The 25,233-nt window shown below is 44.0% G+C and overlaps 1 protein-coding gene across 3 annotated transcripts in view; it reads right to left on the reverse strand.

The window, feature by feature from the left end:
- NUSAP1 (nucleolar and spindle associated protein 1) overlaps positions 1-18,057 on the reverse strand; it is a 27,550-nt gene extending 9,493 nt beyond the window's left edge. For 2 of the 3 annotated variants that reach the window (XR_008848699.1, XM_056545397.1), the window contains exons 1-9: positions 17,833-18,057; positions 12,954-13,022; positions 8,596-8,754; positions 6,164-6,284; positions 5,451-5,543; positions 5,258-5,370; positions 3,722-3,781; positions 2,003-2,166; positions 1,002-1,171 (exon numbers count right to left, since the gene is read on the reverse strand). Coding sequence is in view for 2 of the 3 variants with exons in the window: in XM_056545397.1 (XP_056401372.1) it covers positions 1,002-1,171; positions 2,003-2,166; positions 3,722-3,781; positions 5,258-5,370; positions 5,451-5,543; positions 6,164-6,284; positions 8,596-8,754; positions 12,954-13,022; positions 17,833-17,925 (1,042 nt within the window). In the remaining variant the exon portion in view is untranslated. Of the gene's footprint in view, positions 1-1,001; positions 1,172-2,002; positions 2,167-3,721; positions 3,782-5,257; positions 5,371-5,450; positions 5,544-6,163; positions 6,285-8,595; positions 8,755-12,953; positions 13,023-17,579; positions 17,666-17,832 lie in introns of those variants that run through there. The other variant, XM_056545398.1, reaches the window with a different exon arrangement.
- Positions 18,058-25,233: the final 7,176 nt, after the last annotated feature.

Consider the following 25,233-nt stretch of genomic DNA (forward strand, 5'->3'; position numbering starts at 1 on the left):
AAAAGTAAAATAACTTCCTGTGGAGCATATACAGCAGCTGATAAGTACTGGAAGGATTAAGATTTTTAAATAGAAGTAATTTACAAATCTGTTTAACTTTCTGGCATCAGTAGATTAAAAAAAATAAATTAATAAATATTATATGGTTTCCAGCAGAGTACCCCTTTAAGGATACACCCTTTATGTGGCATTTGACCTAAATTGTTTTAGTACCTTCACCTTTGGGTTGCATTTCTTCCCTATCTTTTGACTTCAAGCTAGTAAAGTAGAGTGATAGATACATAGACAGATAAAGCAGGTAAAAATGGCGCACAAAAAAAAAATTTAATAAATAAATAAATCTGCCCATACACAGGACTGGTAAATGTCTAATCTCTGATTGTCCAATCACAAAAAGAGGGTCCCTTGCCCCCGTGTGAATAAAGCAGTGGTCAACGTGCATGAATAGGATTAACATAATCAGTGCCTAGGCAAGCGTTTCCCAACCAGGGTGCCTCCAGCTGTTGCAAAACTACAACTCCCAGCATGCCCGGACAGCCATTGGCTGTCCGGGCATGCTGGGAGTTGTAGTTTTGCAACAGCTGGAGGCACCCTGGTTGGGAAACACTTGCCTAGTCCCTGGTTCATAATATGGTTATTAGAGATGAGCGAACTTACAGTAAATTTGATTCGTCACGAACTTCTCGGCTCGGCAGTTGATGACTTTTCCTGCATAAATGAGTTCAGCTTTCAGGTGCTCCGGTGGGCTGGAAAAGGTGGAGACAGTCCTAGAAGACTCTTTCCTAGGACTGTCTCCACCTTTTCCAGCCCACCGGAGCACCTGAAAGCTGAACTCATTTATGCAGGAAAAGTCATCAACTGCCGAGCCGAGAAGTTTGTGACGAATCGAATTTACTGTAAGTTCGCTCATCTCTATTTAGCACATTAAAGTCCATGGACCAGGATATAAACTTTCCAAGGTATATCTCATACTGATTGACACACACAGCGACGACAAATACCTGCTGGAGTGTTGGTTTCTTCAGTACCCTGCGCGGGTTTCTTTTTAGCCAGTGGTAAACTTTTTCTTGCTTCACTGTTGTCTGCGTTGGGTAGAAAAGTAGAGGATTTCCTGGCGGGTGTCTTTACCAAGGAGTACTTGTGCTCATTGTCCTTTGTGGCTCCAGAAAACCTGAATCAATGTAAAGAAGTCAATGTGACAACCTCAGAGTAATAAAATAATAACGTAAATCAGACTTTACAGTGCTGTAGTCAGGAACCTGAGGCGTTCCCAAAGACAATGGGTGGAGCGCGTGCCAACACACCGCTCCATGCGTCAGGGAGAATTGGGGCTGTGTTCTGGACATCCTGGGGGGGGGGGGGGGGTCACAGTGGTCAGACATATCCCCTAACGACAGGATAGGGAAACGTGATGGAATACCCCTTTTAAAATGGGGTACTCCAGTGGAGAACAATATATATATTTTTTTTAATCAACTGGTGCCAGAAAGTTAAACAGATTTGTAAATTATTTCTATTTAAAAATCTTAATCCTTCCAGTACTTATCAGCTGCTGTAAACTACAGAGGAAGTTCTTTTCTTTTTGAATTTCTTTACTCTCTGACTATAGTGCTCTCTGTTGACACCTCTGTCAAATGTCAGGAACTGTCCAGAGTAGGAGCAAATCCTCATAGCAAAACATAGTTCCTGACATGGACAGAGGTGCCAGCAGAGAGCACTGGTAAGACAGAAAATAAATTCGTAAAGAAAAGAACTTCCTCTGTAGTGAACAGCAGCTGTTAAGTACTGGAAGGATTAAATAGAAATAATTTACACATCTGTATATAACTTTCTGGAATCAGTTGATTTAAAAATGAAAAAAAATAAAGAAATAAAAATTTCCACCAAAGTACCCATTTAATGGCACAGGCATTATAGGCTAGGAGGCAGACCTACTGCAGGTAGCCAAAAGTGGATCCGAAAAGGCAAGAGAGAGAAATGACAGCCTTATAAAATTACTTACCTCACGTTCATTTTAGATGATGAAAATGTAGACGGTTTAACACCAGATTTGTCAACCAGTATACTCCTCTTGCCTGCAGACCTTTGGTTTGCCGGCGTTTTTGCCGATAGGTAACTCGTCTGTGGTTTTGGACTTAGTAAAGAGAATCTATTCGGCAAAGATTTCTAAGATTGGAAAAAAAAAAAAAAAAAAAAACAGATCGTTTTGGGAAGAGATTTCGTGTGTTTTATTAACTAAAAAGAAAAAAGATTCTTCACTAACTATATTTCTTGTCATATACTTACAATAATCCATCTAGTCTACTGTGGCTACATGGTAGACATTGCCGCAATAATAACATGCTGGCATTGATGGAAGGCCGGAAGGATTATACAAGCCATGTGTTCGAAGTCCGGTTGATAAAGATCCTTGTATGGCAAATTACTTAAAGGGGTTCTCCGCCCTTAGGATAGGGGATAAGATGTCTGATCTCGGCTGCGGCACCCCGGACACCCTGTGCACGGAGCGAACTTCACTCAGTGCCCGATGACTGTCGATGCAGGGCGGAGTGCTCGTCACAGTCACACCCTGCTCGTGATGTCACGACCACGCCCCTTCAATGCAAGTCTATGGGAGGGGGCGTGACTTCGTCACGCCCCCTCCCATAGACATGCATTGAGGGTGCGTGGCCATGACGTCACGAGCCTGCGGCGCTGAACCAGACACACTAAACTGATACCGGGTTCAGCATAGAGATCGCGGGGGTACTCCGCTCCTAGACATCGCCATACGTCTGGGGCGGAGTACCCCTTTAAGAAAAATAAATAAATCTAGTGTGAAGTACATGTGCTGCCCTCTTGGGTTTGAACAACAGTCCTAAGTGCCAAGCTGGTACCTGGTAATAAAAGCAATACAGAGATCTGAAGTATGGGTCATAAATATAACCACAGGGACAATGTCAATAGCATGAGAGATAAATGCTGCACACAGTAACCCCCCGACATGCAATGGCCCCGACATATGATCAAATTGACATACGATGGCCTCTCAGAGGATGTCAGCATCGACATACGATGCTTTTATATGTCGGGGCCATCGCATTAACTGCTATCAGACAGCGCAAAATGCTTAAGCTGCTGTCGGATAGCAGTTTAAGCATCCCGGACAGGTTCACTTACCTATCCCCGCTGCTCCGGGTCCACTTCGCGATCCTCCGGCATCTTCTGCATCTTCTCCGGGGTCCGGGCCTCGCTTTCCGGCATCGTTATTACGTCGCTGCACACGCCGTCCCAGCGCAGCAACGTAATAACGTCACCAAAAAGCGAGGCCGGACACCGGAGAAGATGCGGAAGAAGCCGGAGAATCCCGAAGAAGACGCCGGAGAAGCGGGACAGCATCGGGAGCCCCTGGGACAGCATCGGGAGCGGTGATGACGCGGTCCGGAGCGGCGGGGACAGGTGAGTATAACTTCCTATACTTTACATTGCACGAATCCCTCAACATACGATGGATTCGACAAACGAAGGGTCATTTGGAACGAATTACCATCGTATGTTGAGGGACCACTGTATATACAGAGATTATGAGCATTTATTGTGTACTCTGCATCACATAGTGTTTTCCCTGCAAGATGTTATATGAAGCATATAATGCAATGTAGATGCCAACTATTACTTCTATATGTGATAGACACAGGCACACTTTACAGTATAGAGAGCCGCACATTATTGTGCTCATTACCTTAGAGTTGCTGCCTGGTGTCTTTTTCAGTGAAAGCTGCTCGGAGCCCTCAGTCAGCATCTGGATGACAGGAAAAAGAAAAAAAAATATATATATATTTTCATTTTTTATTATACTCTATAGTGAAAAATGGGAGAAAATCTTAAACGTGTAGATGCTCTCCTTACATACACATTTTACTGTGTATACCAAACCATTAATGCATGTTAGTGTACAATAGGGCTACAATGATTAATCAATGTTATCGATTAAAAACAAAGAGGTGTCAATTCATATTATCAATTCATCGGCGTTAGGGGGCGTGGCCTAGCCAACCTACTATTATTACCTCTGCGGCCTACCTTCAGCACGAGACCTCAACCTGGGGTACAGTCCGGAAGACAGCGCTATCCGTGTCCTAGGTGCCGCTGTTCACAAGAAGCCTTTGGTCCTAACATTGCCGAAGCCGCCCACTCCCTGCACCTGCCAGACGCTCCGTTCTCCACCCTCCCTGCAGTGACAGATCTTCCTTGTGCAGGGAGGATGGTCATTATTAAAAGGATAAGTCTCATGCCTGACAGTACAGAAAAACGTATCCCCTATCCTGCAGTCCGAGGGGTCCGAGCATTGTGGCCCCCTGCGATAGTCTGTACGGAGCCTCGGCTTTTCCACAAAGTGACGCGTCACAACCCCCTCCATATATCTCCATAGGAGAGCAGTTCGGCAATCTTCGGCTCTCCTATAGATATATTGAGGGGACATGACGGCACTCTGTGGGAAAGCCAGGGCTCCGTACAGATGATCGCGGGGGGCCACAGCGCTCGGACCCCCACAATCTAAAACTTAGGATAGGGGATATCTGCAGGATAGGGGATAAGTTTGTCTTTACTGTCAGGCATAAGACTTAACCTTTTAAGGTCTGTGAATTGCTTATTCTCCCCTGCAGCGAGGCTCCGGCTCATAGGTAAACCCTTTAGGTGCTGCCCATTCTCTTTAGCCTGTTGACCTTTAGGTGCTGTCCCCACTCTCTTCTCCCTGTAAACCCTTCAGGTGCTGTCCCCTCTTTCCCCACCCCCTGTTAACCCTTCAGGTGCTGTCCCCTCTATTCCCCTTTAACACTTCACAATATGGGCCCTACTTCATCCCGTCCTACTGTTATCTATTCTCTGGTCCTCTAATTCAGGTTTCTTTTTTAATCTGTTTAGTTGATTAATTGAACAAGTAATCTGTCAATTTATCGACAAATTTTTTGATTCTACCCTAGTGTACAACTAAGTGCCAGCAAGCCACAGGCTGTCCGGGCATGCTGGAAGTTGTAGTTTTGCAACAGCTGGGGGCTCCCTGACTGGGAAAACAGAAAACTAACACTGAACTGCAAAACTTCTGAAGCTTGATGATGAAACAGATTTTGGTTCTGTTTAAGACTGGGTTTTTTATAGAATTTAAGTCCGTCTGGAAACGTGCCTAGACCTCGTGTATTTTTTAAGAGTTTTTCATGTGTGATTTTTACTTTTTTGGAGGTTTTTGTGAGAAGTTGAACATAACGGCAGCACGTACCTTCACTTCTTGGATGGAGGTGGTTATTGCATCCAGACGCTTCTGCTTTCTCTCCAAGTATTTGTCTATCGATTCCATCTTTTTGAAGTGGGCTTCGTGCAACCTCTTGAAATCTATGGATTTTTATTTCATATAACGTAATGCTATAAAAATCGGACATGAAGACAACTTTCACGTTGGGTGTTTGACTTACTGGGAGTCGAAGGTTTTGATCCAGCTTTGGATTTCCCAGAACTCTTCGGGATCTTGCTGCTAAGTTTTCTGCCAGATGAGGATTTACCTTTACCTGCAAAAATATGTACGTTTGAAACCACATTCTCTTATTTCTCCATTTATAAAATGTCTGCATTTACTTTATTGTTCTTATGACATTTGCCTTAGGTCCGTTTCCAGTGGGAATATTACATCTTATGTCCAAGGAACAGCTTGGTCCCAGTCCAGTTATGGGGCTGCTGACCTGAGCTCTCAGCATCCTAGATCCCTAAAGTGTTGTGACCCCCGAGATTAGGCTTGAACATTTGGTTGTATTATGGAGTGAATAAATTCACCAGTAATATGTTAGGCTACTTTCACACTGCCGTTATGACACGGCGTCAGGGGAGCCCGGAGAGAATATCGGGAGAAAAATTACTGCAAGAGCCGGTTTTTTTTTCACCCGCTATTCCCGTCAAAAAAAATATAACCGTTCCCGGCGGCCCCCCTAATAGTAAATGGGAGCCGCCGGGACCCGTTGTTGCCCGTTGCTCCCCGTCACGAGAATGGCCATTAAAGTGACAAAAAAAAATAATGACTTTAACGGCCGTTCTCAACTGGGAGCAATGGAATTGTGAAAGGGTCCTTATTACCAATAAAAAAAATTAAAAAAACACAACACTAAAAGGTAAGTGTCATTTTAGATCTACATACTTCGTCTCTTTTTAGCCACCTTAGCAGTGACTACTATATTCTCTTGAGGCTCATCTGGTTGGTCCTGTTGTAAGCTTGTAGAAATAGAAGTTTCCGCTGCATCCTTCTCCGCACCATCTCCCTAGAGAGAAAGGAGGAAAGATTTGCCTCTGTGAATAATATGAGATTTTTTCAGGTAGTATCTGGTCCTCACACCCCATATGCACTCTCTCAGCAGTTTACTATACATGTATCTCAGCTCGGCTACATGCAAACCAAGGCGAGCTCCAGCATTACCTTCATTGTGCATTGACTCTGCACCATTACATGACACCAACTGAAGCAAATGGGGAACCAAGGGGGAGAGTCATCAAAACTTGTGCAGAGGAAAAGTTGCTGAGTTGCCCATAGCAACCAATCAGATCGCTTCTTTCATTCTTCAGATGCCCTTTCAAAAATAATAGAAGCAATCTGATTGGTTGTTATAGACAACTTGTCCGCTTTTCCTCAGCACAGGTCTTGATGAATCTCCCCACATAGAACACAGTAAAGTCTCCTCTAGGGCTGCAACGATTTGATTTTAGCGATAATATTCGATAACTGGATACGTTGTCAACGAATCCAGATATCGAATAATCAGCCGATTTGTTTCAAAAGGGATGGTGCGGGCCAGTCAGGCGCTATGTCTGCAGGCTCCATAAATCCCACACCGCTGCAGCCTCTTTAGGTTAACAGTACCTGACCCCCAGTCCTACCCTGTAAGCTCAACCAATCAGGGGCGCTGCAGACTTCCCCTTCCCCGCCACCTGTTTGCGCTATACCTCATGCCTCTGCCTGCCCTGGAGGACCTCATTCAGATCACCGTTGTAAAAGTCACCCGCCGCCGGTAGGTAATTCCACCCACTGTATAATGCGCCCTGCTCATGCTGCCACAGTAAACCCAGGCCTTCGCACACTGATACACCAATGGGGGTATGTGCAGGGCATTTCACCCTAGTGTCTTCTACAGACAATGCTCTGCACATAGCCCCTCATGGGTATAGGAGTGTGTGTTGGTGTGTGCAGAGCATTGCTCCCTAGTGCTTGTAGTACTAAAGACACTAAGGTGCCATGCTCTGAAGTCTGCATATACCCTAAGGGTACGTTTACATGGGCGGATTTTTTAGCAGGTTTTCTGCTGCGTATCTGATAGGGGGCGGGCTCTGCGGCAGAATTTACGCTGCGGAAAATCCGCCACAAGCCCAATTGAAGTCAGTAGGGACTGCGGTGGATTTTCCGCAGCGTAAATTCCACCGCGGAAAGTCTGCTGCGGACAGCCGAGAAGAGCCCGCCCCCTTTCAAATATGCAATGGAAAACCCGCAAAAAAAAAAATCAGTTCGTGTGAACGTACCCTTATGCTGTGTTTCTCAGGCGCGGTCCTCATGTCCCCTCAGCAGGTCATGTTTTCAGGATTTCCTTAGTCTTTCACAGGTGATATAATTCTGGTCAGTGAATCGGGCATCACCAGAGTTATATCACCTTAGACTAAGGAAGTCCTGAAAACATGACCTGTTGGGGGTCCTTGAGAAACACTGCCCTAATGTGTATAGGAGTGTACAGAGGAATCTAAAAAAGGATTGCTATATAAAAAGCATAAAGAGAAAAAAAAATTAAAATAAAAAAAGTTTTATTAAAATGTAAATAAACCCTTCCTCCAATACAGAGTAAAGTCTGTATTCTTTTACTGCACCCAGCAGCCAAATGGTACAACATTTTTTCAGCTGCTTTGGCTAATACAAATATACGTCTGTAGCTGTAATTCTGTCCCCTGACAGAGGGTTGCACAATGAGTCAGTGGTCATAAAGGTCCTACAACCCCTTCTTTCATATGAGTTGGACCCTTTCTGATGCCAGAAAGTTAAACAGATTTGTAAATTACTTCTATTTAAAATTCTTAATCCTTCCAGTACTTATCAGCTGCTGTATGCTCCAGAGGAAGCCCTTTTCTTTTTGAATTTCCTGACCACAGTGCTCTTTGCCGACACCTCTGTCCATGTCAGGAACTGTCCAGAGTAGAAGCAAATCCCCATAGCAAACCTCTCCTGCTGTGGACAGTTCCTGACATGTACAGAGGTGTCCGCAGAGAGCACTTGAGGTCAGACAGAAAGGAAATTCAAAAAGAAAAGAACTTCCTCTGTAGAATACAGCAGCTGATAAGTACTGGAAGGATTAAGATTTTTAAAAATGGAAGTAATTTACAAATCTGTTTAACTTTCTGGCATCAGTTGATTAAAAAAAGAAAAGTTTTCCAGTGGAGTACCCCTTTAAGTAAAAAAAAAAAAAATTTAAAAAAACTAAGTGCTCATGTAACCTGACCATTACTGCCCTGGCTTAACAAATTGATCCCAAAAGTGGGAAGCCCCCTCCCAAAAAGTTTTCGAATCTGAAATACAAAATGCCTAGTACTCTGCACCTGAATGGTTTTTACTTTGTTTTCCACCTCTGGACTGGAATCAGCATGGTTTTCCTTTTTAGCCCGGCCACGTCTGAGGGTAACATGGCATATAGAAACCTGTTCTTCATCCAGCGTGCCTTGTATGTCATCCGGGAGGGTAGAGTTACCATCTGAATCCTGTAAGAAACACAAATGACACATTACCACCTTTTGATGTCTAGTGAGGCCCTCACAGGTTCTCTTAACATGGGGGAGGGTGGTTGCTCCATAGGGACACAAGCCCCTGTGACCATTGCCGAATATAGTGATAACAGCTACAGGAGGGTTTGTAGCCTCCTTGTACAGCTTCATGATCAAGTTTGATCAGCATTTAGCGGGTTAACTACAGATATCGGAGCGGTCACCAATATAATGAATTTAGGGAACATGGCTTCTTCTGCAGGTGACAACATGATCACCATGGCAGTGCCCACACATTTATCTTGGCATATTAGTACATTAAAAGGAGTAGTCCAGGATTGAAAAACTTATCCCCAATCCAAAGGATAGGGGATAAGTTTCAGATCGGGGGGGGGGGGGGGGGGTCCGGCCAGATAGCAGGCGTTGATCACCGTACAATGTGGCGGCCGACACGCTCCCTCAATACAGAGCTAAGGCAGAGCCTGAGATTGCCGAAGGCAGCGCTCCGCCTCTCCCATAGAGTTGTATTAAGGGGGCGTGTTTGTCACCACTTCATGCGGTGGTCAACACGCCCCCTTCCTGCGGACTGCTGGGGCCCCGCACTGGAGATCGTGCGGAGTCCCAGCGGTTGGACCCCGCAAGATCTGAAACGTATCCTCTATCCTTAGGATGGGGCATACGTTTTTCAATACTGGAGATCTCCTTTAAAAGGGGTATTCCAGGCGGAAACATTTTTTTTTATACCAACTGGCTCCGGGAAAGTTAAACAGATTTGTAAATTACTTCTATTACAAAAACGTAATCCTTCCAATAATTATCAGTTGCTGAAGTTGAGTTGTTCTTTTCTGTCTGGCAACAGTGCTCTCTGTTGACATCTCTGCTTGTCTCGGGAACTGCACAGAGTAGAAGAGGCTTGCTATGGGGGATTTGCTTCTACTTTGGACAGTTCCCGAGACAGGTGTCATCAGAGAGCACTTAGACAGAAATGAACAACTCGACTTCAGCAGCTCATAAGTACTGAAAGGATTAAGATTTTTTAATAGTAGTAATTTACAAATCTGTTTAACTTTCTGCAGCCAGTTGATATATATATATATATATATATATATATATATATATATAAAAAAAAGTTTTTACCTGGATAACCCCTTTAAGGTTCTCTAACTTCCTAAATCCAGCGTCACTTTTTTCGGTGGCTCCTATGGCATGCTATTGTGTACTGCAGTGCCAAATACAGCATCAAGTGTATTACTTTAATAGACACCAGACCTACTTTTCTTTCTCTACAGTGCGCTATCTAAGGCTATGCTCACATGGCAGAATTTCCAAGAGGAAGGAATTACGGGGGAATATTCTGATTGGAAATTCCCCTGCAGCAGAGTCTCTCTTAGATTTCAAAGAGGATTCTGTTGCACTGTGCACGCGGCAGATATTATTGCTGCAGAAATCCGAATTCTGGCAACCGCAGAAAGACTAGACAGGTCTATTAGTTTTGTGGATTCTGCTCGGAAATGCATTGCCGTCTATGAGGTGGTGCATTTACAGGTGGTCCTAGCAAGTGCCGATACATTCAAATGTGCTGGATGTCCGTCAGTGTTTTTCGGGAGGACATTCCACACATTTTCAGCCATGGTGAACAAGGCCTAAGGCTCCTGATGTAACCTAAATACAAAGTTCCATTTCTTGTGCGCATAAAAAGTGATTTCAAGGCGGAAGTGGAACTCCAGCTTTGCTCATAGTGGAATTGCCCACCAAGAAATCATCCTTAGGTGCCTCTGGAGCTTCTTATCAGTCTTTCCCAACCAGTGTGCCTCCAGCTGTTGCAAAACTACAACTCCCAGCATGCCCGGACAGCCGAAGGCTGTCCGGGCATGCTGGGAGTTGTAGTTTTGCAACAGCTGGAGGCACACTGGTTGGGAAAGACTGTTCTTATCCTTCCACACCAAGAACAAAATAACAGAATTCTCTTACAAGATAAGAAAGTCTAAGTGTTGCCACTTTCCATATGACGTCAGTGATCGTGTGTGCCAGGAAAGTCCTTATCAAACTATTAGTAATAATATTCCCGTAGACTACAATAACAGGACTACAGGTCAAATAGAAATGCTTGGCCCTAAAACTAGAGATGAGCGAACTTACAGTAAATTCGATTCGTCACAAACTTCTCGGCTCAGCAGTTGATGACTTATCCTGCGTAAATTAGTTCAGCCTTCAGGTGCTCCGGTGGGCTGGAAAAGGTGGATACAGTCCTAGGAAAGAGTCTCCTAGGACTGTATCCACCTTTTCCAGCCCACCGGAGCACCGGAAAGCTGAACTAATTTATGTAGGAAAAGTCATCAACTGCCGAGCCGAGAAGTTTGTGACGAATCAAATTTACTGTAAGTTCGCTCATCTCTACCTAAAACTATAAAAACACATGTTTATGTGAAAAGAAAGGAGGAAGTGGAAGGGAAGATTTGGCATTGGGTTAGTTGCAGTAGATTTAAAGGCCTAGACAACAACAAAAATATAAAAAAAAACATCCTTGTTTTTCCCCCAAAGAAGTAAAGAAAATGTTATAAGGTGGTATTGTAGTAGGTGCATCATTTATGGATTGTCATTCATCTTCCCTCTCATATGGCTCTGCTGATGCAGCCTATATTTCCCATGTTGCCTTTGTAGAGACAGAGAGGGTGTGTAGTCTCATCACTGCACTTGTTCCAAGCACAAGTAATGGAAATGGTTGTCAATGATGTCCATTATCGATTAATCGGTTGTTAGGGGTGTGGCCTAGAAACAAAGTATACTTACTATTTTTACTACTTTCCCTGTCTTTCAGCCCCTCAGTCTGCCCCTGACATGGAGCCCCCCTGTCCGTCCAGAAGCTCCGTTCTCTATCCTCTGTGCAATGACTGATCTTCCTGGTGCAAGGAGGATGGTCATCTCTGTAAACTACTCCTTCTCCCCTGTAGAAAGGCCTATTGGTTAACCCTTTAGATGCTGTCCCCTCTCTTCCCCCCCCCCCCCCCATGTTGAAGATGTCCAGCGTTAATATCCCGCGGATAGGGGATAAGGGTCTGATCGCGGGTGGTCCGACCGCTGGGACTCCTCACGATCTCCCGTACGGGGCCCACGTGACATTTCGCACACAGCAGGTCAGCTGATCCAAACACGCCCCCTCCATTCATCTCTATAAGTGAGGCGGAGACACAGCGTTTGTGCATAGAGATGAATGGAAGGGGCACAGCTGGGGCCTCGTACGGGACCCCTACGATCAGACACTTATCCCCCTATTCTGCAGATAGGGAATACGTTTATTATTGCTGGACAAATAAACATGGATAAAAAATATATATATATTTTTTTGGATCCATGTTTATTTGTCCAGCAGTAATAAACGTATTCCCTATCTGCAGAATAGGGGGATAAGTGTCTGATCGCAGGGGTCCCATATATTTATTATGATCAGGAAAGAACCGGCACTGTGTTCAGGACTCCAGGTCCAGGTGGGTGCTCTGCTGTCTGGGATAGGACTCAATACCCCTTGAATATCCAGTCAACAAAAAAGAGAAGCGGCACTCCAAGGTAGGTAGAAAAAAGTGGTGGTTTATTCACCCATCATGTGAATAGTGCTACGTTGCGGTCTTCTCAATGAGACCTTGAAGGGGTGACTGATATATATATAGTGAGTCACCCCTTCCAAAGACTGAGATTTTTCCCAATCACTGCATAGGGATAAATCTGTCAATCATTAGCAACTGGAGGGAGTATCAGCTGTGCTCTGCCTGCTTTTGGGTGTAGGTTCTCCAAATCTGCACCACATCCTGGCATAAGGGACTAGGGTCCAACTGCTGAATGATGTCCCTAAATGATGCTTCTTCCCTCAGCATTTTTATCTGATTATGTATGAAATCAGAGGAATATTGAGGCCCTATAATCCTCTAAAGCAGAGGTTGTTCTGGTGCTGCAAAACTACAACTCCCAGCATGCAGGGAGTTGTGATTTTAAAACATCTGGAGGTCCACAGTTTGGAGACCGCTGCTCTAAAAGATTCATATTGCAGCTCTGTACAAGATACAGCAATAATACATCCATGTGAGAGGCCCAGTGAGCTGCGTGCAGTATTTTATTGCGTATTCTTATAACACACACTTTAACTCTTTGCGCTCTATTGTGCATGTACTATATTAACCAATGAAACCATATGCAAGACTTACACTGCTACTGTTCTCTGCGCCGAAAGCTGGATGAAAGTGTTTCTTCAGAATTCTAAGAAGTCGGTCAGCCTAGAAGAAACCAGGAAAAAAATAATAAAGTAATGATTAAATAAGAACTGTGATAATATACATTATAGATAATCTTAGCTATATACACAAAGGAAAATAATGTAGATTGGTGCCAACTAGGGTAACCTTGATTCCGGCTCCAGAGTACATACAAAGAAATCACAGGACTCCAATAGTTTTTTCCTTATATTTAGGAGTTAAAGGGAACCTGTCATGTAGAAAATGCACAGTCCGATCTGCAGGGGTCAGGTTATAGAGCAGGAGCTGAGCGGATGGATATACAGTGATCCCTCAACTTACAATGGCCTCAACATACAATAGTTTTAACATACAATGGTCTTTTCTGGACCATTGTAACTTGAAACCAGACGCAACATACAATGTACAGACAGTTCAGATCTGTGAAACGTGTCAATGGCTGGAAGAACCGACCAATCAGAATGGACATTCACTGGTAAAACACCTGTATTACTGAAGTGTATGCACTGACTGGTGTCTGGTAGCGCCCCCTACAGTACAGGGAGGTATTACATGTTCTGTACTCTTTACCTGTATTACTGAAGTGTATGCACTGACTGATGTCTGGTAGCGCCCCCTACAGTACAGGGAGGTATTACATGTTCTGTACTCTTTACCTGTGCCAGGGTTAGCTGCTCCTTTGGACACCAGGTGAGGGCGGCTCCATATTACTTTTTTATGACAGTGCGTGTTCTGTACAGGACCCCGAAGAAGCGCCTGTCCTCTACATCGACCAGTGTTTCCCAAGCAGGGTGCCCCCAGCTGTTGCAAAACTACAACTCCCAGCATGCCCCAACAGCCTTTGGCTGTCCGGGCATGCTGGGAGTTGTAGTTTTGCAACAGTTGGAGATTCCCTGCTTGGGAAACACTTAAATAGACAGTGATTACAGCTCCCAGCAGATCTTTCTTACTTTTATATGTAAGGATTTGCTTTATCTATATTAGTTATCTACTTATTTTTCTTTAATCCTCACTTTTCCCTATTTTTGGATGACATTTTGGGGCTTCAGAACCAATTACCAGGTTTCCATAGAGTTCTGGTCTCAACATACGATGGTTTCAACATACAATGGTCGTCCTGGAACCGATTAATATTGTAACTTGAGGGACCACTGTATAGATTTATGGGAAAAGTTGCAGGATAAGTTATTTATTCATTTAAACCTCTGCTCATTCTGGTTTTAGTAGTCAAGTGGGTGGTCCTAATCAGTGATTGACTGCTCTATATGCACACATAGCCGTCAGTCACTGATTAGGACCGCCCACCTGACTACTTTCTGACTGTCTAACCAGGGTGCTCTCTGCTGACGCCTCTGTCCATGTCAGGGACTGTCCAAATCCCCATAGCAAACCTCTCCTACTCTGGACAGTTCCTGACATGGACAGAGGTGTCAGCAGAGAGCACTGTGGACAGACTGGAAAGAACTACACAACTTCCTCTGTAACATGCTGCAACTGATAAGTACTGGAAAGATTAAGATTTTTTAATAGAAGTAATTTACAAATCTGTATAAACTTTCTGGCACCAGTTGATTTAAAAAAAAATTGTTTTCCACTGGAGTACCCCTTTAACTCTAAAAATAAAAATGTATTAGAGTTCACCTGGATTATTCTGGATTTTCCGCACAAACTTTATATGAATCCGCGACATATGATTCGCCAGGCACTGGTGATCTCAGATCTATGGCCTAGCGAGAGCCTAGGCCAGTAGTTCCCAACCAGGATGCCTCCAGCTGTTGCAAAACTTCAACTCCCAGCATGCCCGGACAGCCTGTGGCTGTCCGGGCATGCTGGGAGTTGAAGTTTTGCAACAGCTGGAGGCATCCTGGTTGGGAACTACTGGCCTAGCCCTAGGCCATCATTTTTATACGATTTTACTAATGGTATAGCAAGCAATCTATCCAAGATGGCTTTCCTGTGACAGTCAGGTATATGGGAGTCACTGATGGCGTGAGGAGACATGTCTGACGCTATGGATCAGGGGGTGTGGAGACAGTCGGCACCGCACCCCTGTACGCCATAACAATACCAAGGAGTCAATCCAGTAAAACAACACAGCTCCGACCTATAAGGCTATGTTCACAAGGCAGAATTTCTGTATGAATCTATAGCCAATTGACTTCAATGGAATTCCTGCAGCGGAGATTCTGCTGTGTGAAGGGGACAGCAGAATCCCATTGAAGTGTATTAGCTAATAATTCATGCAGAAATTCTGGCTTGTAAACATAGCCTCAGTCCTGCGGTTTCCTTTTATAATTGACCTATGCTGCCTTAAAGAGGGTACTCTGGTGGAAACTTTTTTTGGTGCCAGAAAGTTTAACAGATTTGTAAATTACTTCTATTAAAAAAAATCTTAATCCTTCCAGTACTTATTAGCTGCTGAATACTACAGAGGAAATTATTTTCTTTTTGGAACACAGTGCTCTCTGCTAACACCTCTGTCCATTTTAGGAACTGTCCAGAGCAGCATATGTTTAGCTATGGGGATTTTCTCCTACTCTGGACAGTTCCTAAAATGGACAGAGGTGTCAGCAGAGAGCACTGTGCTCGTGATGTCAGCAGAGAGCTCTGTGTTCCAAAAAGAAAAGAATTTCCTCTGTAGTATTCAGCAGCCAATAAAAAAATCTTAATCCTTCCAGTACTTATTAGCTGCTGAATACTACAAAGTACTGGAAGGATTAAGATTTTTTTATTAGCTGCTGAATACTAGAGGAAATTATTTTCTTTTTGAACAAAGCTCTCTGCTGACATCACGAGCACAGTGCTCTCTGCTGACATCTCTGTCCATTTTAGGAACTGCCCAGAGCAGCATATGTTTTCTATGGGGATTTTCTCCTACTTTGGACACTTCCTAAAATGGACAGAGATGTCAGCAGAGAGCTCTGTGCAACTACTCTGTTCTTCCTCTACACAGGTCTTGGTAAATCTTCCCTATTGAGACAGTCAATGGCTGTCTGGGCATGCTGTTATTTGTAGTTTCTGGTTGGGGAACACAGTTGTATAAGTTCGGGGAAATGGGTCAAACATAGTCACCGCTAAACTAGGTACAGTCCATTGAAATAAACGAATCTGCCGCTAGTAATCCAAGCGATATGTTGACATATTAATTATACATAATTGTATGCTTCTTTTAGTATAAAAATAAACATAGGTCACATGTACGGGACAGAGGCGGTGTAAACAAATGTCAACTAAATATGTTGTGATGCAAACACGGCTCAACTATGCTAAACTGTCCCCACATGTTAATGGAGAGTGACCGTATATACAGGACCACCTCCGGATTCCTACTGAACACAATGGGAGAGATTTATCAAAGGATTTAGATTGTTTTCCTGTCTAAAATTGTCGCACAGAAAGTCGCAGTCTAAAATATGTGCGACTTTTGCTTTAGAGGATTTTTAGAACATGATGCATTCTATTCTATTCTAGACGGAAAAATGCATTGGTGCTTAATTTATCAAAAGCAACTTTTTGGCGACAAGTCGCATTGGCTGAAAGTGCGCCAAAATGTCAGACCATGCTGGAGCGGATTTCAATACAGTCTAAGGGTACGTTCAGACGAGCGGATTTCGCTGCGGATCCACCACTGAAGGACCTCTGTTTGGTACCTTTACATGTTCCTGCTCGGAGCGGCAATACGCCGCTATGAGCAGACACACTGCGATGTGAGAGTCGCCGCGTGCATGCGCAGTATACTCGCACATCGCAACAGCTCTCGGCCAACTCAGGGAGCGGCCGCGATGTGTGCGAGTACACCGCACATGCACGGCGACTCGCACATCGCTTCAGTGTGTCTACACGTAGCGGCGTATTGCCGCTCCGAGCAGGCACATGCAAAGGCACCATACAGAGGTTCTTCAGCGGCGGATCTGCAGCGTAAAATACGCTGTAAATCCGCTCGTCTGAACGCACCATTAAAGGACAACTGTAGTGCAAGACTTTTATATATTCCTGTGCCTTAAAAATAAACAAAATAAACTTTAACTCCCCTTCCAACGTTCCCCCGTCGGTCCGGTACAGGCCTCACGGTCCAGCAGTGCTGACCTCATTCAACTTCCTAGGGACGGGGACACAGCAGAGCCGTCGGCGTATCACCGGCCGCAGAGATGTCCCACCCCGGCCGGTCATAGGTTGAGCCCACTGTAATGTAAGAAGCTGGCAAGAGCTCCTAACATGACAGTGGGCACAGCCTATCATCAGCCGGGGCGGGACATCGCTATGGCCAGTAATATGCCGACAGCTCTATGGCGTCCCCAGGAAGTTAAATGAGGTTAGCACCGCTGGACCGCGAGGCCTGTACCGGACCGACGGGGGAACGTTGGAAGGGGAGTTTTTGTTGCCCATAGCAACCAGCGTTCCGCTTTCATTTTGTAAACAGGTTGAAGACATGAAGGCTGTAATCAGTTGTTATGGGCAACAGACTGTTTTGATGATCCCACCACCACGCTGTTGTCCACAGCAACCAAACGCAGTGCAGCTGTGACTGGTCGCTCTGAGCAACTGCAGGGGTTAATCCAAGCTGTCTAAAAGAAATACCTGTTTGTTGCCCATAGCAACCAGAGCTCCGCTTTTATTTGTAAACAGAAAAGTTGAAGAAAAGATAAGGCTGTAATTGGTTGCTATGGGCAACAACCCGTTTTAACGATCCCGTCCACAGCAACCAATCACAGCGCAGCTTACTCATTCCAGAGCGTGAACGAACTAAAGAGCTGCGCTGTGATTGGTTGTTACGGGCAACAGCATTAAACGGCTCCGAATCCATACACCGTCATTAAGACTCCCGTCTCACCTTCATGTTCGCCTTCAGGCCGGCGGCCTTGGCCAGCTTCTGCAGCTCGGCATACTTTAGGGTGTCCAGCTCCCGGAGAGAAGGCGGCTCCATGGCTGTTCTTACTAAAAATCCAGCGGACGGACAGCGGGGACCAGAGGGACCGTGAACAACGGGGACGTTTGAATGTTGCGCGCGGCGAGGCGTTAGTGACGACTTTGAATCCAAATTCAGGCAACCGCCAATCGGAATGGCTGGTGTCGTCACGTGATCAGGCGGTGGTCGACGTTGATTGGCTAGTTTGCGCACGGTCACATCCTCTGTGTCAGGGAACCCTTGTACTACTCCCAGCATGCCCTGAGAACCTGTAGTTTAGAAGACAGCTGTAGCCAGAAAGCAGTGTTTCCCAAGCAGGGTGCCTCTAGCTGTTGCAAAACTACAACCCCCAGCATGCCCTGATAACCTGTTTATAAGACAACTGTAGCCAGAAAGCAGTGTTTCCCAAGCAGGGTGCCTCCAGCTGTTGCAAAACTACAACCCCCAGCATGCCCTGAGAACCTGTTTATAAGACAGCTGTAGCCAGAAAGCAGTGTTTCCCAAGCAGGGTGCCTCCAGCTGTTGCAAAACTACAACACCCAGCATGCCCTGAGAACCTGTTTATAAGACAACTGTAGCCAGAAAGCAGTGTTTCCCAAGCAGGGTGCCTCCAGCTGTTGCAAAACTACAACCCCCAGCATGCCCTGAGAACCTGTTTATAAGACAGCTGTAGCCAGAAAGCAGTGTTTCCCAAGCAGGGTGCCTCCAGCTGTTGCAAAACTACAACACCCAGCATGCCCTGAGAACCTGTTTATAAGACAGCTGTAGCCAGAAAGCAGTGTTTCCCAAGCAGGGTGCCTCCAGCTGTTGCAAAACTACAACCCCCAGCATGCCCTGAGAACCTGTTCTAGTTTATAAGACAGTTGTAGCCAGAAAGCAGTGTTTTCCAAGTAGGATGCCTCCAGCTGTTGCAAAACTACAACTCCCAGCATGCCCGGACAGCCTTCGGCTGTCCGGGTATGCTGGGAGTTGTAGTTTTGCAACAGCTGGAGGCACCCTGCTTGGGAAACAATATTATAAAGCCAGACTAGTATTTACAAACATCATCATTTAAATAGGATCTTCTGCTCAATATTGGGGGTCCAAGTATGTGCCCCATATACAGTGCATAACAACAACATATACCACAGCGATGTACACATCTGGCAGTCTTTGAGTTTGGCACTAGGGGTTTAGGCTGGGTTCACACTGCGTTTTGCATTTACATTCACTAGGTACAACATTTAAATAATTTTTATATATATATATATATATATATATATATATATATGCACACACACACACACACACACGTACGTACATTTTATATAATATTAGAAAAAGTTGTATCCCTTTAAAAGGGGTACTCCGGTGGAAAACACATTTTTTTAATCAACTGGTGCCAGAAAAACTGATAAGTTCTGGAAGGGTTAAAGGTGTATTCCAGGAAAAAAACTTTTTTTTAAAATATCAACTGGCTCCAGAAAGTTAAACAGATTTGTAAATGACTTCTATAAAAAAATCTTAATCCTTTCAGTACTTATGAGCTGAAGTTGAGTTGTTCTTTTCTGTCTAAGTGCTTTCTGATGACACCTGTCTCACGAACTGTCTAAAGTAGAAGCAAATTAATTAAAGTGGTATTCCAGGAAAAAACTTTTATATCAACTGGCTCCAGAAAGTTAAACAGATTTGTAAATTACTTCTATTAAAAAAATCTTAATCCTTCCAATAATTATCAGCTGCTGAAGTTGAGTTGTTCTCTTCTGTCTGGCAACAGTGCTCTCTGCTGACATCTCTGCTTGTCTCGGGAACTGCACAGAGTAGAAAAGGTTTGCTATGGGGATTTGCTTCTCCTTTGGACAGTTCCTGAGACACGTGTCATCAGAGAGCACTTAGAAAAGAACAACTCAACTTCAGCAGCTAAAAAGTACTGAAAGGATTAAGATTTTTTTTTATATTAGTAATTTACAAACCACTTGATTTGAAAACATTTGCTTACCACATGTTCTCCATCGGAATACTCCTTTAATTTTTACCGTTTTTTTTCAGCAGTTTTTGAAGTCAGACAGACGTCTCTTCCTTTCCTTTCCAGAAAGTTAAACAGATTTGTAAATTACTTCTGTTGAAAAATCTTAATCCTTCCAGTACTTATCAGCTGATGTATGCTCCACAGGAAGTTGTGTTGTTCTTTTCAGTCTGACCACAGTGCTCTCTGCTGACACCTCTGTCCATGCCAGGAACTGTCCAGAGCAGAAGAGGTTTGCTATGGGGATTTGTTCCTGCTCTGGACAGTTCCCGACATTGACAGAGGTGTCAGCAGAGAGCATGTGGTCAGACTGAAAAGAAATTGAAAAAGAAAAGAACTTCCTCTGTAGTATACAGCAGCTAATAACTACTGGAAGGATTAAGATTTTAACATAGAAGTAATTCACAAATCTTTTTAACTTTCTGGCACCAGTTGACTTGAAAAAATGTTTTTCACTGGAGTACCCCTTTAAACAGTGCGTACATGGCCTCATGTTGCCTATATCACGGACATCAGGGTTAGCCCTGGTGATAGAGACCTGCGCGGAACTGTTTTTGTAATCCCACTCCCAATTAATTTCTAGCCATTATCTCCCGCAACCTGTGTTCTACTCCCGCCTGCCCCTGAAAACATTTTGGGTTAGTAATGGTGGCCATGTGGTTGCTGTACTAAGCAGATGTGCCATACGGGTGTCCGACAAGGCTGTGTGTGCCAGTCAGACCTTGTAAGGACTCTTAAAGGGGTACTCCGGCGCTTAGACATCTTATCCCCTATCCAAAGGATCCGCCGCTGGGGACCCCAGTGATCTTGCACGCCGCACCCCGTTAAAATCAGTCCCCAGTCGATCACAGGGCCGGAGCATTGTAGCATTGTGACGTCACGGCTCACCCCCCCCCCCCCCCACCGCTGTCACGCACTTTCCCATAGACTTGCATCGAAGGAGCGGGGCGTGACATCACACGGGAGCAGAGTCACGATCTTCTGTTCCCTTGGTCGAGAGCCAGAACCTCCAGCTCTGCCGGAAGCAGATACAGGTGGGTGCTGCATGCTATATTGCGGGGGTCCACAGCGGCGGGACCCACGCGATCAGACATCTTATTCCCTATCCTTTGAATAGGGGATAAGATGTCTAGGGGTGGAGTACCCCTTTAATTCTGTAATCATTACAGGGTCTGACTGTCACGCAGGCATCTGTAAGCAGATTTGCCATTCAGGTGCCTGGAAAAGCTGAGAGAGACAGCTCAATCTCCGGTACTATAGAAGTGTCACTGCAGTCAATATATGGTGTGGTCTGGTGGGCACTAAGGTGTAAAACTATGAGTAGTGCACTTGTTTGTATCATATTACTATATGTACCAGCTGGTGAGGGTCCTCAGGGGCGGGCTCCTACTACACTGAAGTCCATTCCTGTGGGCGTTGTACATACTAAGTCGCGTACCACCTCCATTACCAGATGGCGGAGGGAAGAGACAGCAGCGCAGGACAAGAGACTGCGCATGCGCACACACATCACGATGCTGGGCGGGACATATAACTAATAGAGTCTGGGCCTGCGGTGCGGGAGTGGGCAGGGTTTGTGGGACCTGCAGAAATCACTTGTGACAGCCCGCAATTTTTTGGGTTAATTAGGTCCAGCGGGACTCCAATCGCGATGCAGGGCGCTACCTGGTGCCTCGCCACCTACCTGTGGACAGTCCTGTTGACTCTTGGTTCAGGCAGCATGAAAATGATGACCGGTTCCTTACACTGAAAGGAGGAGACTTCTGTTTGACTTCAAAAACTGCATAAAAAAAACCTGTAAAAATTAAAGGGGTACTCCGGTGGAAAACAAATATTTTCAAATCAAGCGGTGCCAGAGAGTTATAGAGATTACAAATTACTTCTATTTCAAAATCTTTAACCCTTACGGTACTTATCAGCTGCTGTATACTCCAGAGGAAGTTGTGTAGTTTTTTTCTGTCTGACCAGTGCTCTCTACTGACACCTCTGTCCATGTCAGGAACTGTCCAGAGTGGGAGCAAATCCCCATAGCAAACCTCTTCTGCTCTGGACAGTTCCTGACATGGACAGAGGTGTCAGCAGAGAGCACTGTGGACAGACTGGAAAGGACTACACAACTTCCTCTGCAGCATACAGCAGCTGATAAGTACTGGAAGGATTAAGAGTTTTACATAGAAGTAATTTACAAATCTGTATAACTTTCTGGTACCAGATGATTTAAAAACATTTTTTCCCACCAGAGTACCCCTTAAAATACTGCAAATACTATAACAATCTAGAAAATATTCAAGAAAACTCTGCAGTGTTGCGACTTGTCCCAGAATATGTTGTCATTTGTTAGTCGAAAGCTGATGGGTTTATTAAAGGAGTACTCCGGTGGAAAACTTTTTATTCATTTTTAAATGAACTGGTGCCAGAAAGTTAAACAGATTTGTAAATTACTATTTAAAAATCTTAATCCTTTCAATACTTATTTGTCTTGTCCACAGTGCTCTCTGCTGACACCTTTGTCCATGTCGGGAACTGTCCAGAGCAGCTAAGGTTTGCTATTTTCTCCTGCTCTGGACAGTTCCTGATACAGGCATCAGGTGTCAGCAGAGAGCACTGTGGTAAAGACAAAAAAAAAAATTCATAAAGAAAAGAATTTTCTCTGTAGCATACAGCTGCTAAAAAGTACTGGAAGGATTAAGATTTTTAAACAGAAGTAATTTACAAATCTGTTTAACTTTCTGGCACCAGTTCATTTAAAATAAACCGAAGTACCCCTTTAAGTCAAGTATATTGAAGTTCTTTCAATAAAAAAAAAAAAAAAAAAAAAAAAAAAATTATATATATATATATATATATATATATATATATATATATATATATATATATATATATATATATATATATATATAAATAAATAAATGGTCCTATCCAAAAAGCAGAAAATAAACAAAAAAAACTTCGAAGTTTATCTAAAGTTCAGGCTCCAAAATCTGGAGGCACCCACCATGTAATCCCTTTAATATACTTACCGCTCTGGTGTGACAGGCGTTCATAAACCCAATATTTTGCGGATGGTTAATCTGGTCGCAGCCTGCCAAAAGCTAAGACCAGGGATGATTTACTTACGTGCTGGAGAAAGCTCAGTCGCCATGGTAACTAAGAAAACGTCAGGAGAGTGTGGTACCATCGCAGAAGTTGCTATACGGAAAGCGATGGTATGTGGCTAGAGCAGTGTTTCCCAACCAGGGTGCCTCCAGCTGTTGTGAAACTACAACTCTCAGCATGCCCGGACAGCCGAAGGCTGTCCGGGCATGCTGAGAATTGTAGTTTCACAACAGCTGGAGGCACGCTGGTTCGGAAACACTGGCCTAGAGCCCATAAAAAACATCAGTCATCTTACACCTGTACTCTAGATGTCTCCGTCTAAAGTTCTTAGGCGCTGTACACTGTTTGCCATATTGTGGACCATATTTTTTTTAATTTTTTTTAGGATTTTCTCATGAATTTACCTCAAACTTCCTGTCAACATTTGAACCGTTAAAGCCGAGATGCCCCGGTCTTTGGAGATAGTCTTATACACTTAGACGGCTCTCGTCTGTCATTTAGAACAAGGTACAGGGAATAAAACTTTTTTTTTTTTTTTTTTAAGGGGTACTCCACCCTTAGACATCTTATCCTTAGGATAGGGGAAAAGATGTCAGATTGTGGGGTCCGGCCATTTGGACTGCCGGCGATCTACACAGCCCAGCTTTCTAAACATTGATGTCCAGAACGCCGGTTTTGGCCAGTCATGGCGTCATGCCCGCCCCCTAAATTCATGTCTATAGGAGGGGTGTCGGGCCAGAGATCGCAGGGGGTCCCAGAAGCCTTACCTTCCCGCTATTTTTTCATATCAACTGGCTCCAGAAATTAAACAGATTTGTAAATTACTTCTATTAAAAAATCTTAATCCTACCAGTACTTAGCTGCTAAAGTTGAGTTGTTATTTTCTGTCTTACCACAGTGCTCTCTGCTGACACCTGTCTGTCTCAGGAACTGTCCAGAGCAGCAAAGGTTTGCTATAAAGATTTGCTGCTACTCTGGACAGTTCCTGAGACAAACAGAGGTGTCAGCAGATAGCACTGTGGTCAGACAGGAAAGAACAACTCAACTTCAGCAGCTGATAAGTACTGGTAAGATTAACATTTTATAATAGAAGTAATTTACAAGTCTGTTTAACTTTCTGGAGCCAGTTGATATGAAACAAAAATGTTTTTCACCGGAGTACCACTTTAATGCTGCTGTTTCCCCAAGGGCTGTGGAGTCGGTCGATAAATGTTCCGACACTTACTCCGCAATTTTTTGTACTTCCAACTCCCCGACTCAGACTCCTCTGTATTAATATGCGAATGTATTAAAGTTTAAGCTAAAAATCAGAGTTTACAAGTTTTTATAGCCTTAGCTGAATGGCAGCAGTTTTTCCAATGGTTTTCAGCTTCAGCCTTGAACTATTGACCCTCCATTCCCTTCACTTATACAAGTGTCTCAAGTCCTGCAAAAAACATATTTCCTTAACCCCTTATCAGTGAGAGGCTCGGTTACCCATGGGTTCCCTGTAACAGCAGAACACAACACTATGGAAAGTATAAGTATTGCCGCTCCTAATTGTGCGTTGTGTGCCAAATAGTAAAGCACATGAAAAGCTTCTGCACGGTCACTTAGCGTGTTCGTTTTGCGGTTACGTGAGGCACTGCATGCATTGGTCTTTATTCTTACAGTAGAGAAGTAATTAATTATAACTTTTTGTGAATTGCGACATTTAAACTTGCTTTTTTTTTTGTTTTTTTTATTCCAATCTCAAAGCGTACCTTTCATCCCAAAAAACTTTTGATATATTATAGATTAATGTATGCAAAATAACTTTCCAATAGCATGTTATTAAAAAATATGCTTCTTTCTATTTAATTTTCCACTGAAAAAATGACCACTAGGGGTCTCCCTACAAGTCCTTTTTTTTTTTTTTTTTTTTTTTTTTTTTTTATAGATTTCAGACTCATGCAGGAGTCCTAAATCTCAGACTGCAGCCGGGACACAGACAAGCTCAACATTTCTCCCTGGCAGTGGAGAGTTTGTGTGTGTTCCGGATACAGTCTGAGATTTAGGACTCCAGCATGAGTCTGAAATCTATAAAAAAGGACTGGTAGGGAGACCCCTAGTGGTCACTTTTTCAAAGTGGAAAATTAAATAGAAAGAAGCATATTTTTTAATAACATGCTATTGGAAAGTTATTCTGCATACATTAATCTATAATATATCAAAAGTTTTTTTGATGAAAGGTACCCTTTAATTTA

Source organism: Hyla sarda, chromosome 11 (genome assembly GCF_029499605.1).
Source record: "Hyla sarda isolate aHylSar1 chromosome 11, aHylSar1.hap1, whole genome shotgun sequence".
In the NCBI taxonomy this organism is placed as follows: Eukaryota; Metazoa; Chordata; class Amphibia; order Anura; family Hylidae; genus Hyla; species Hyla sarda.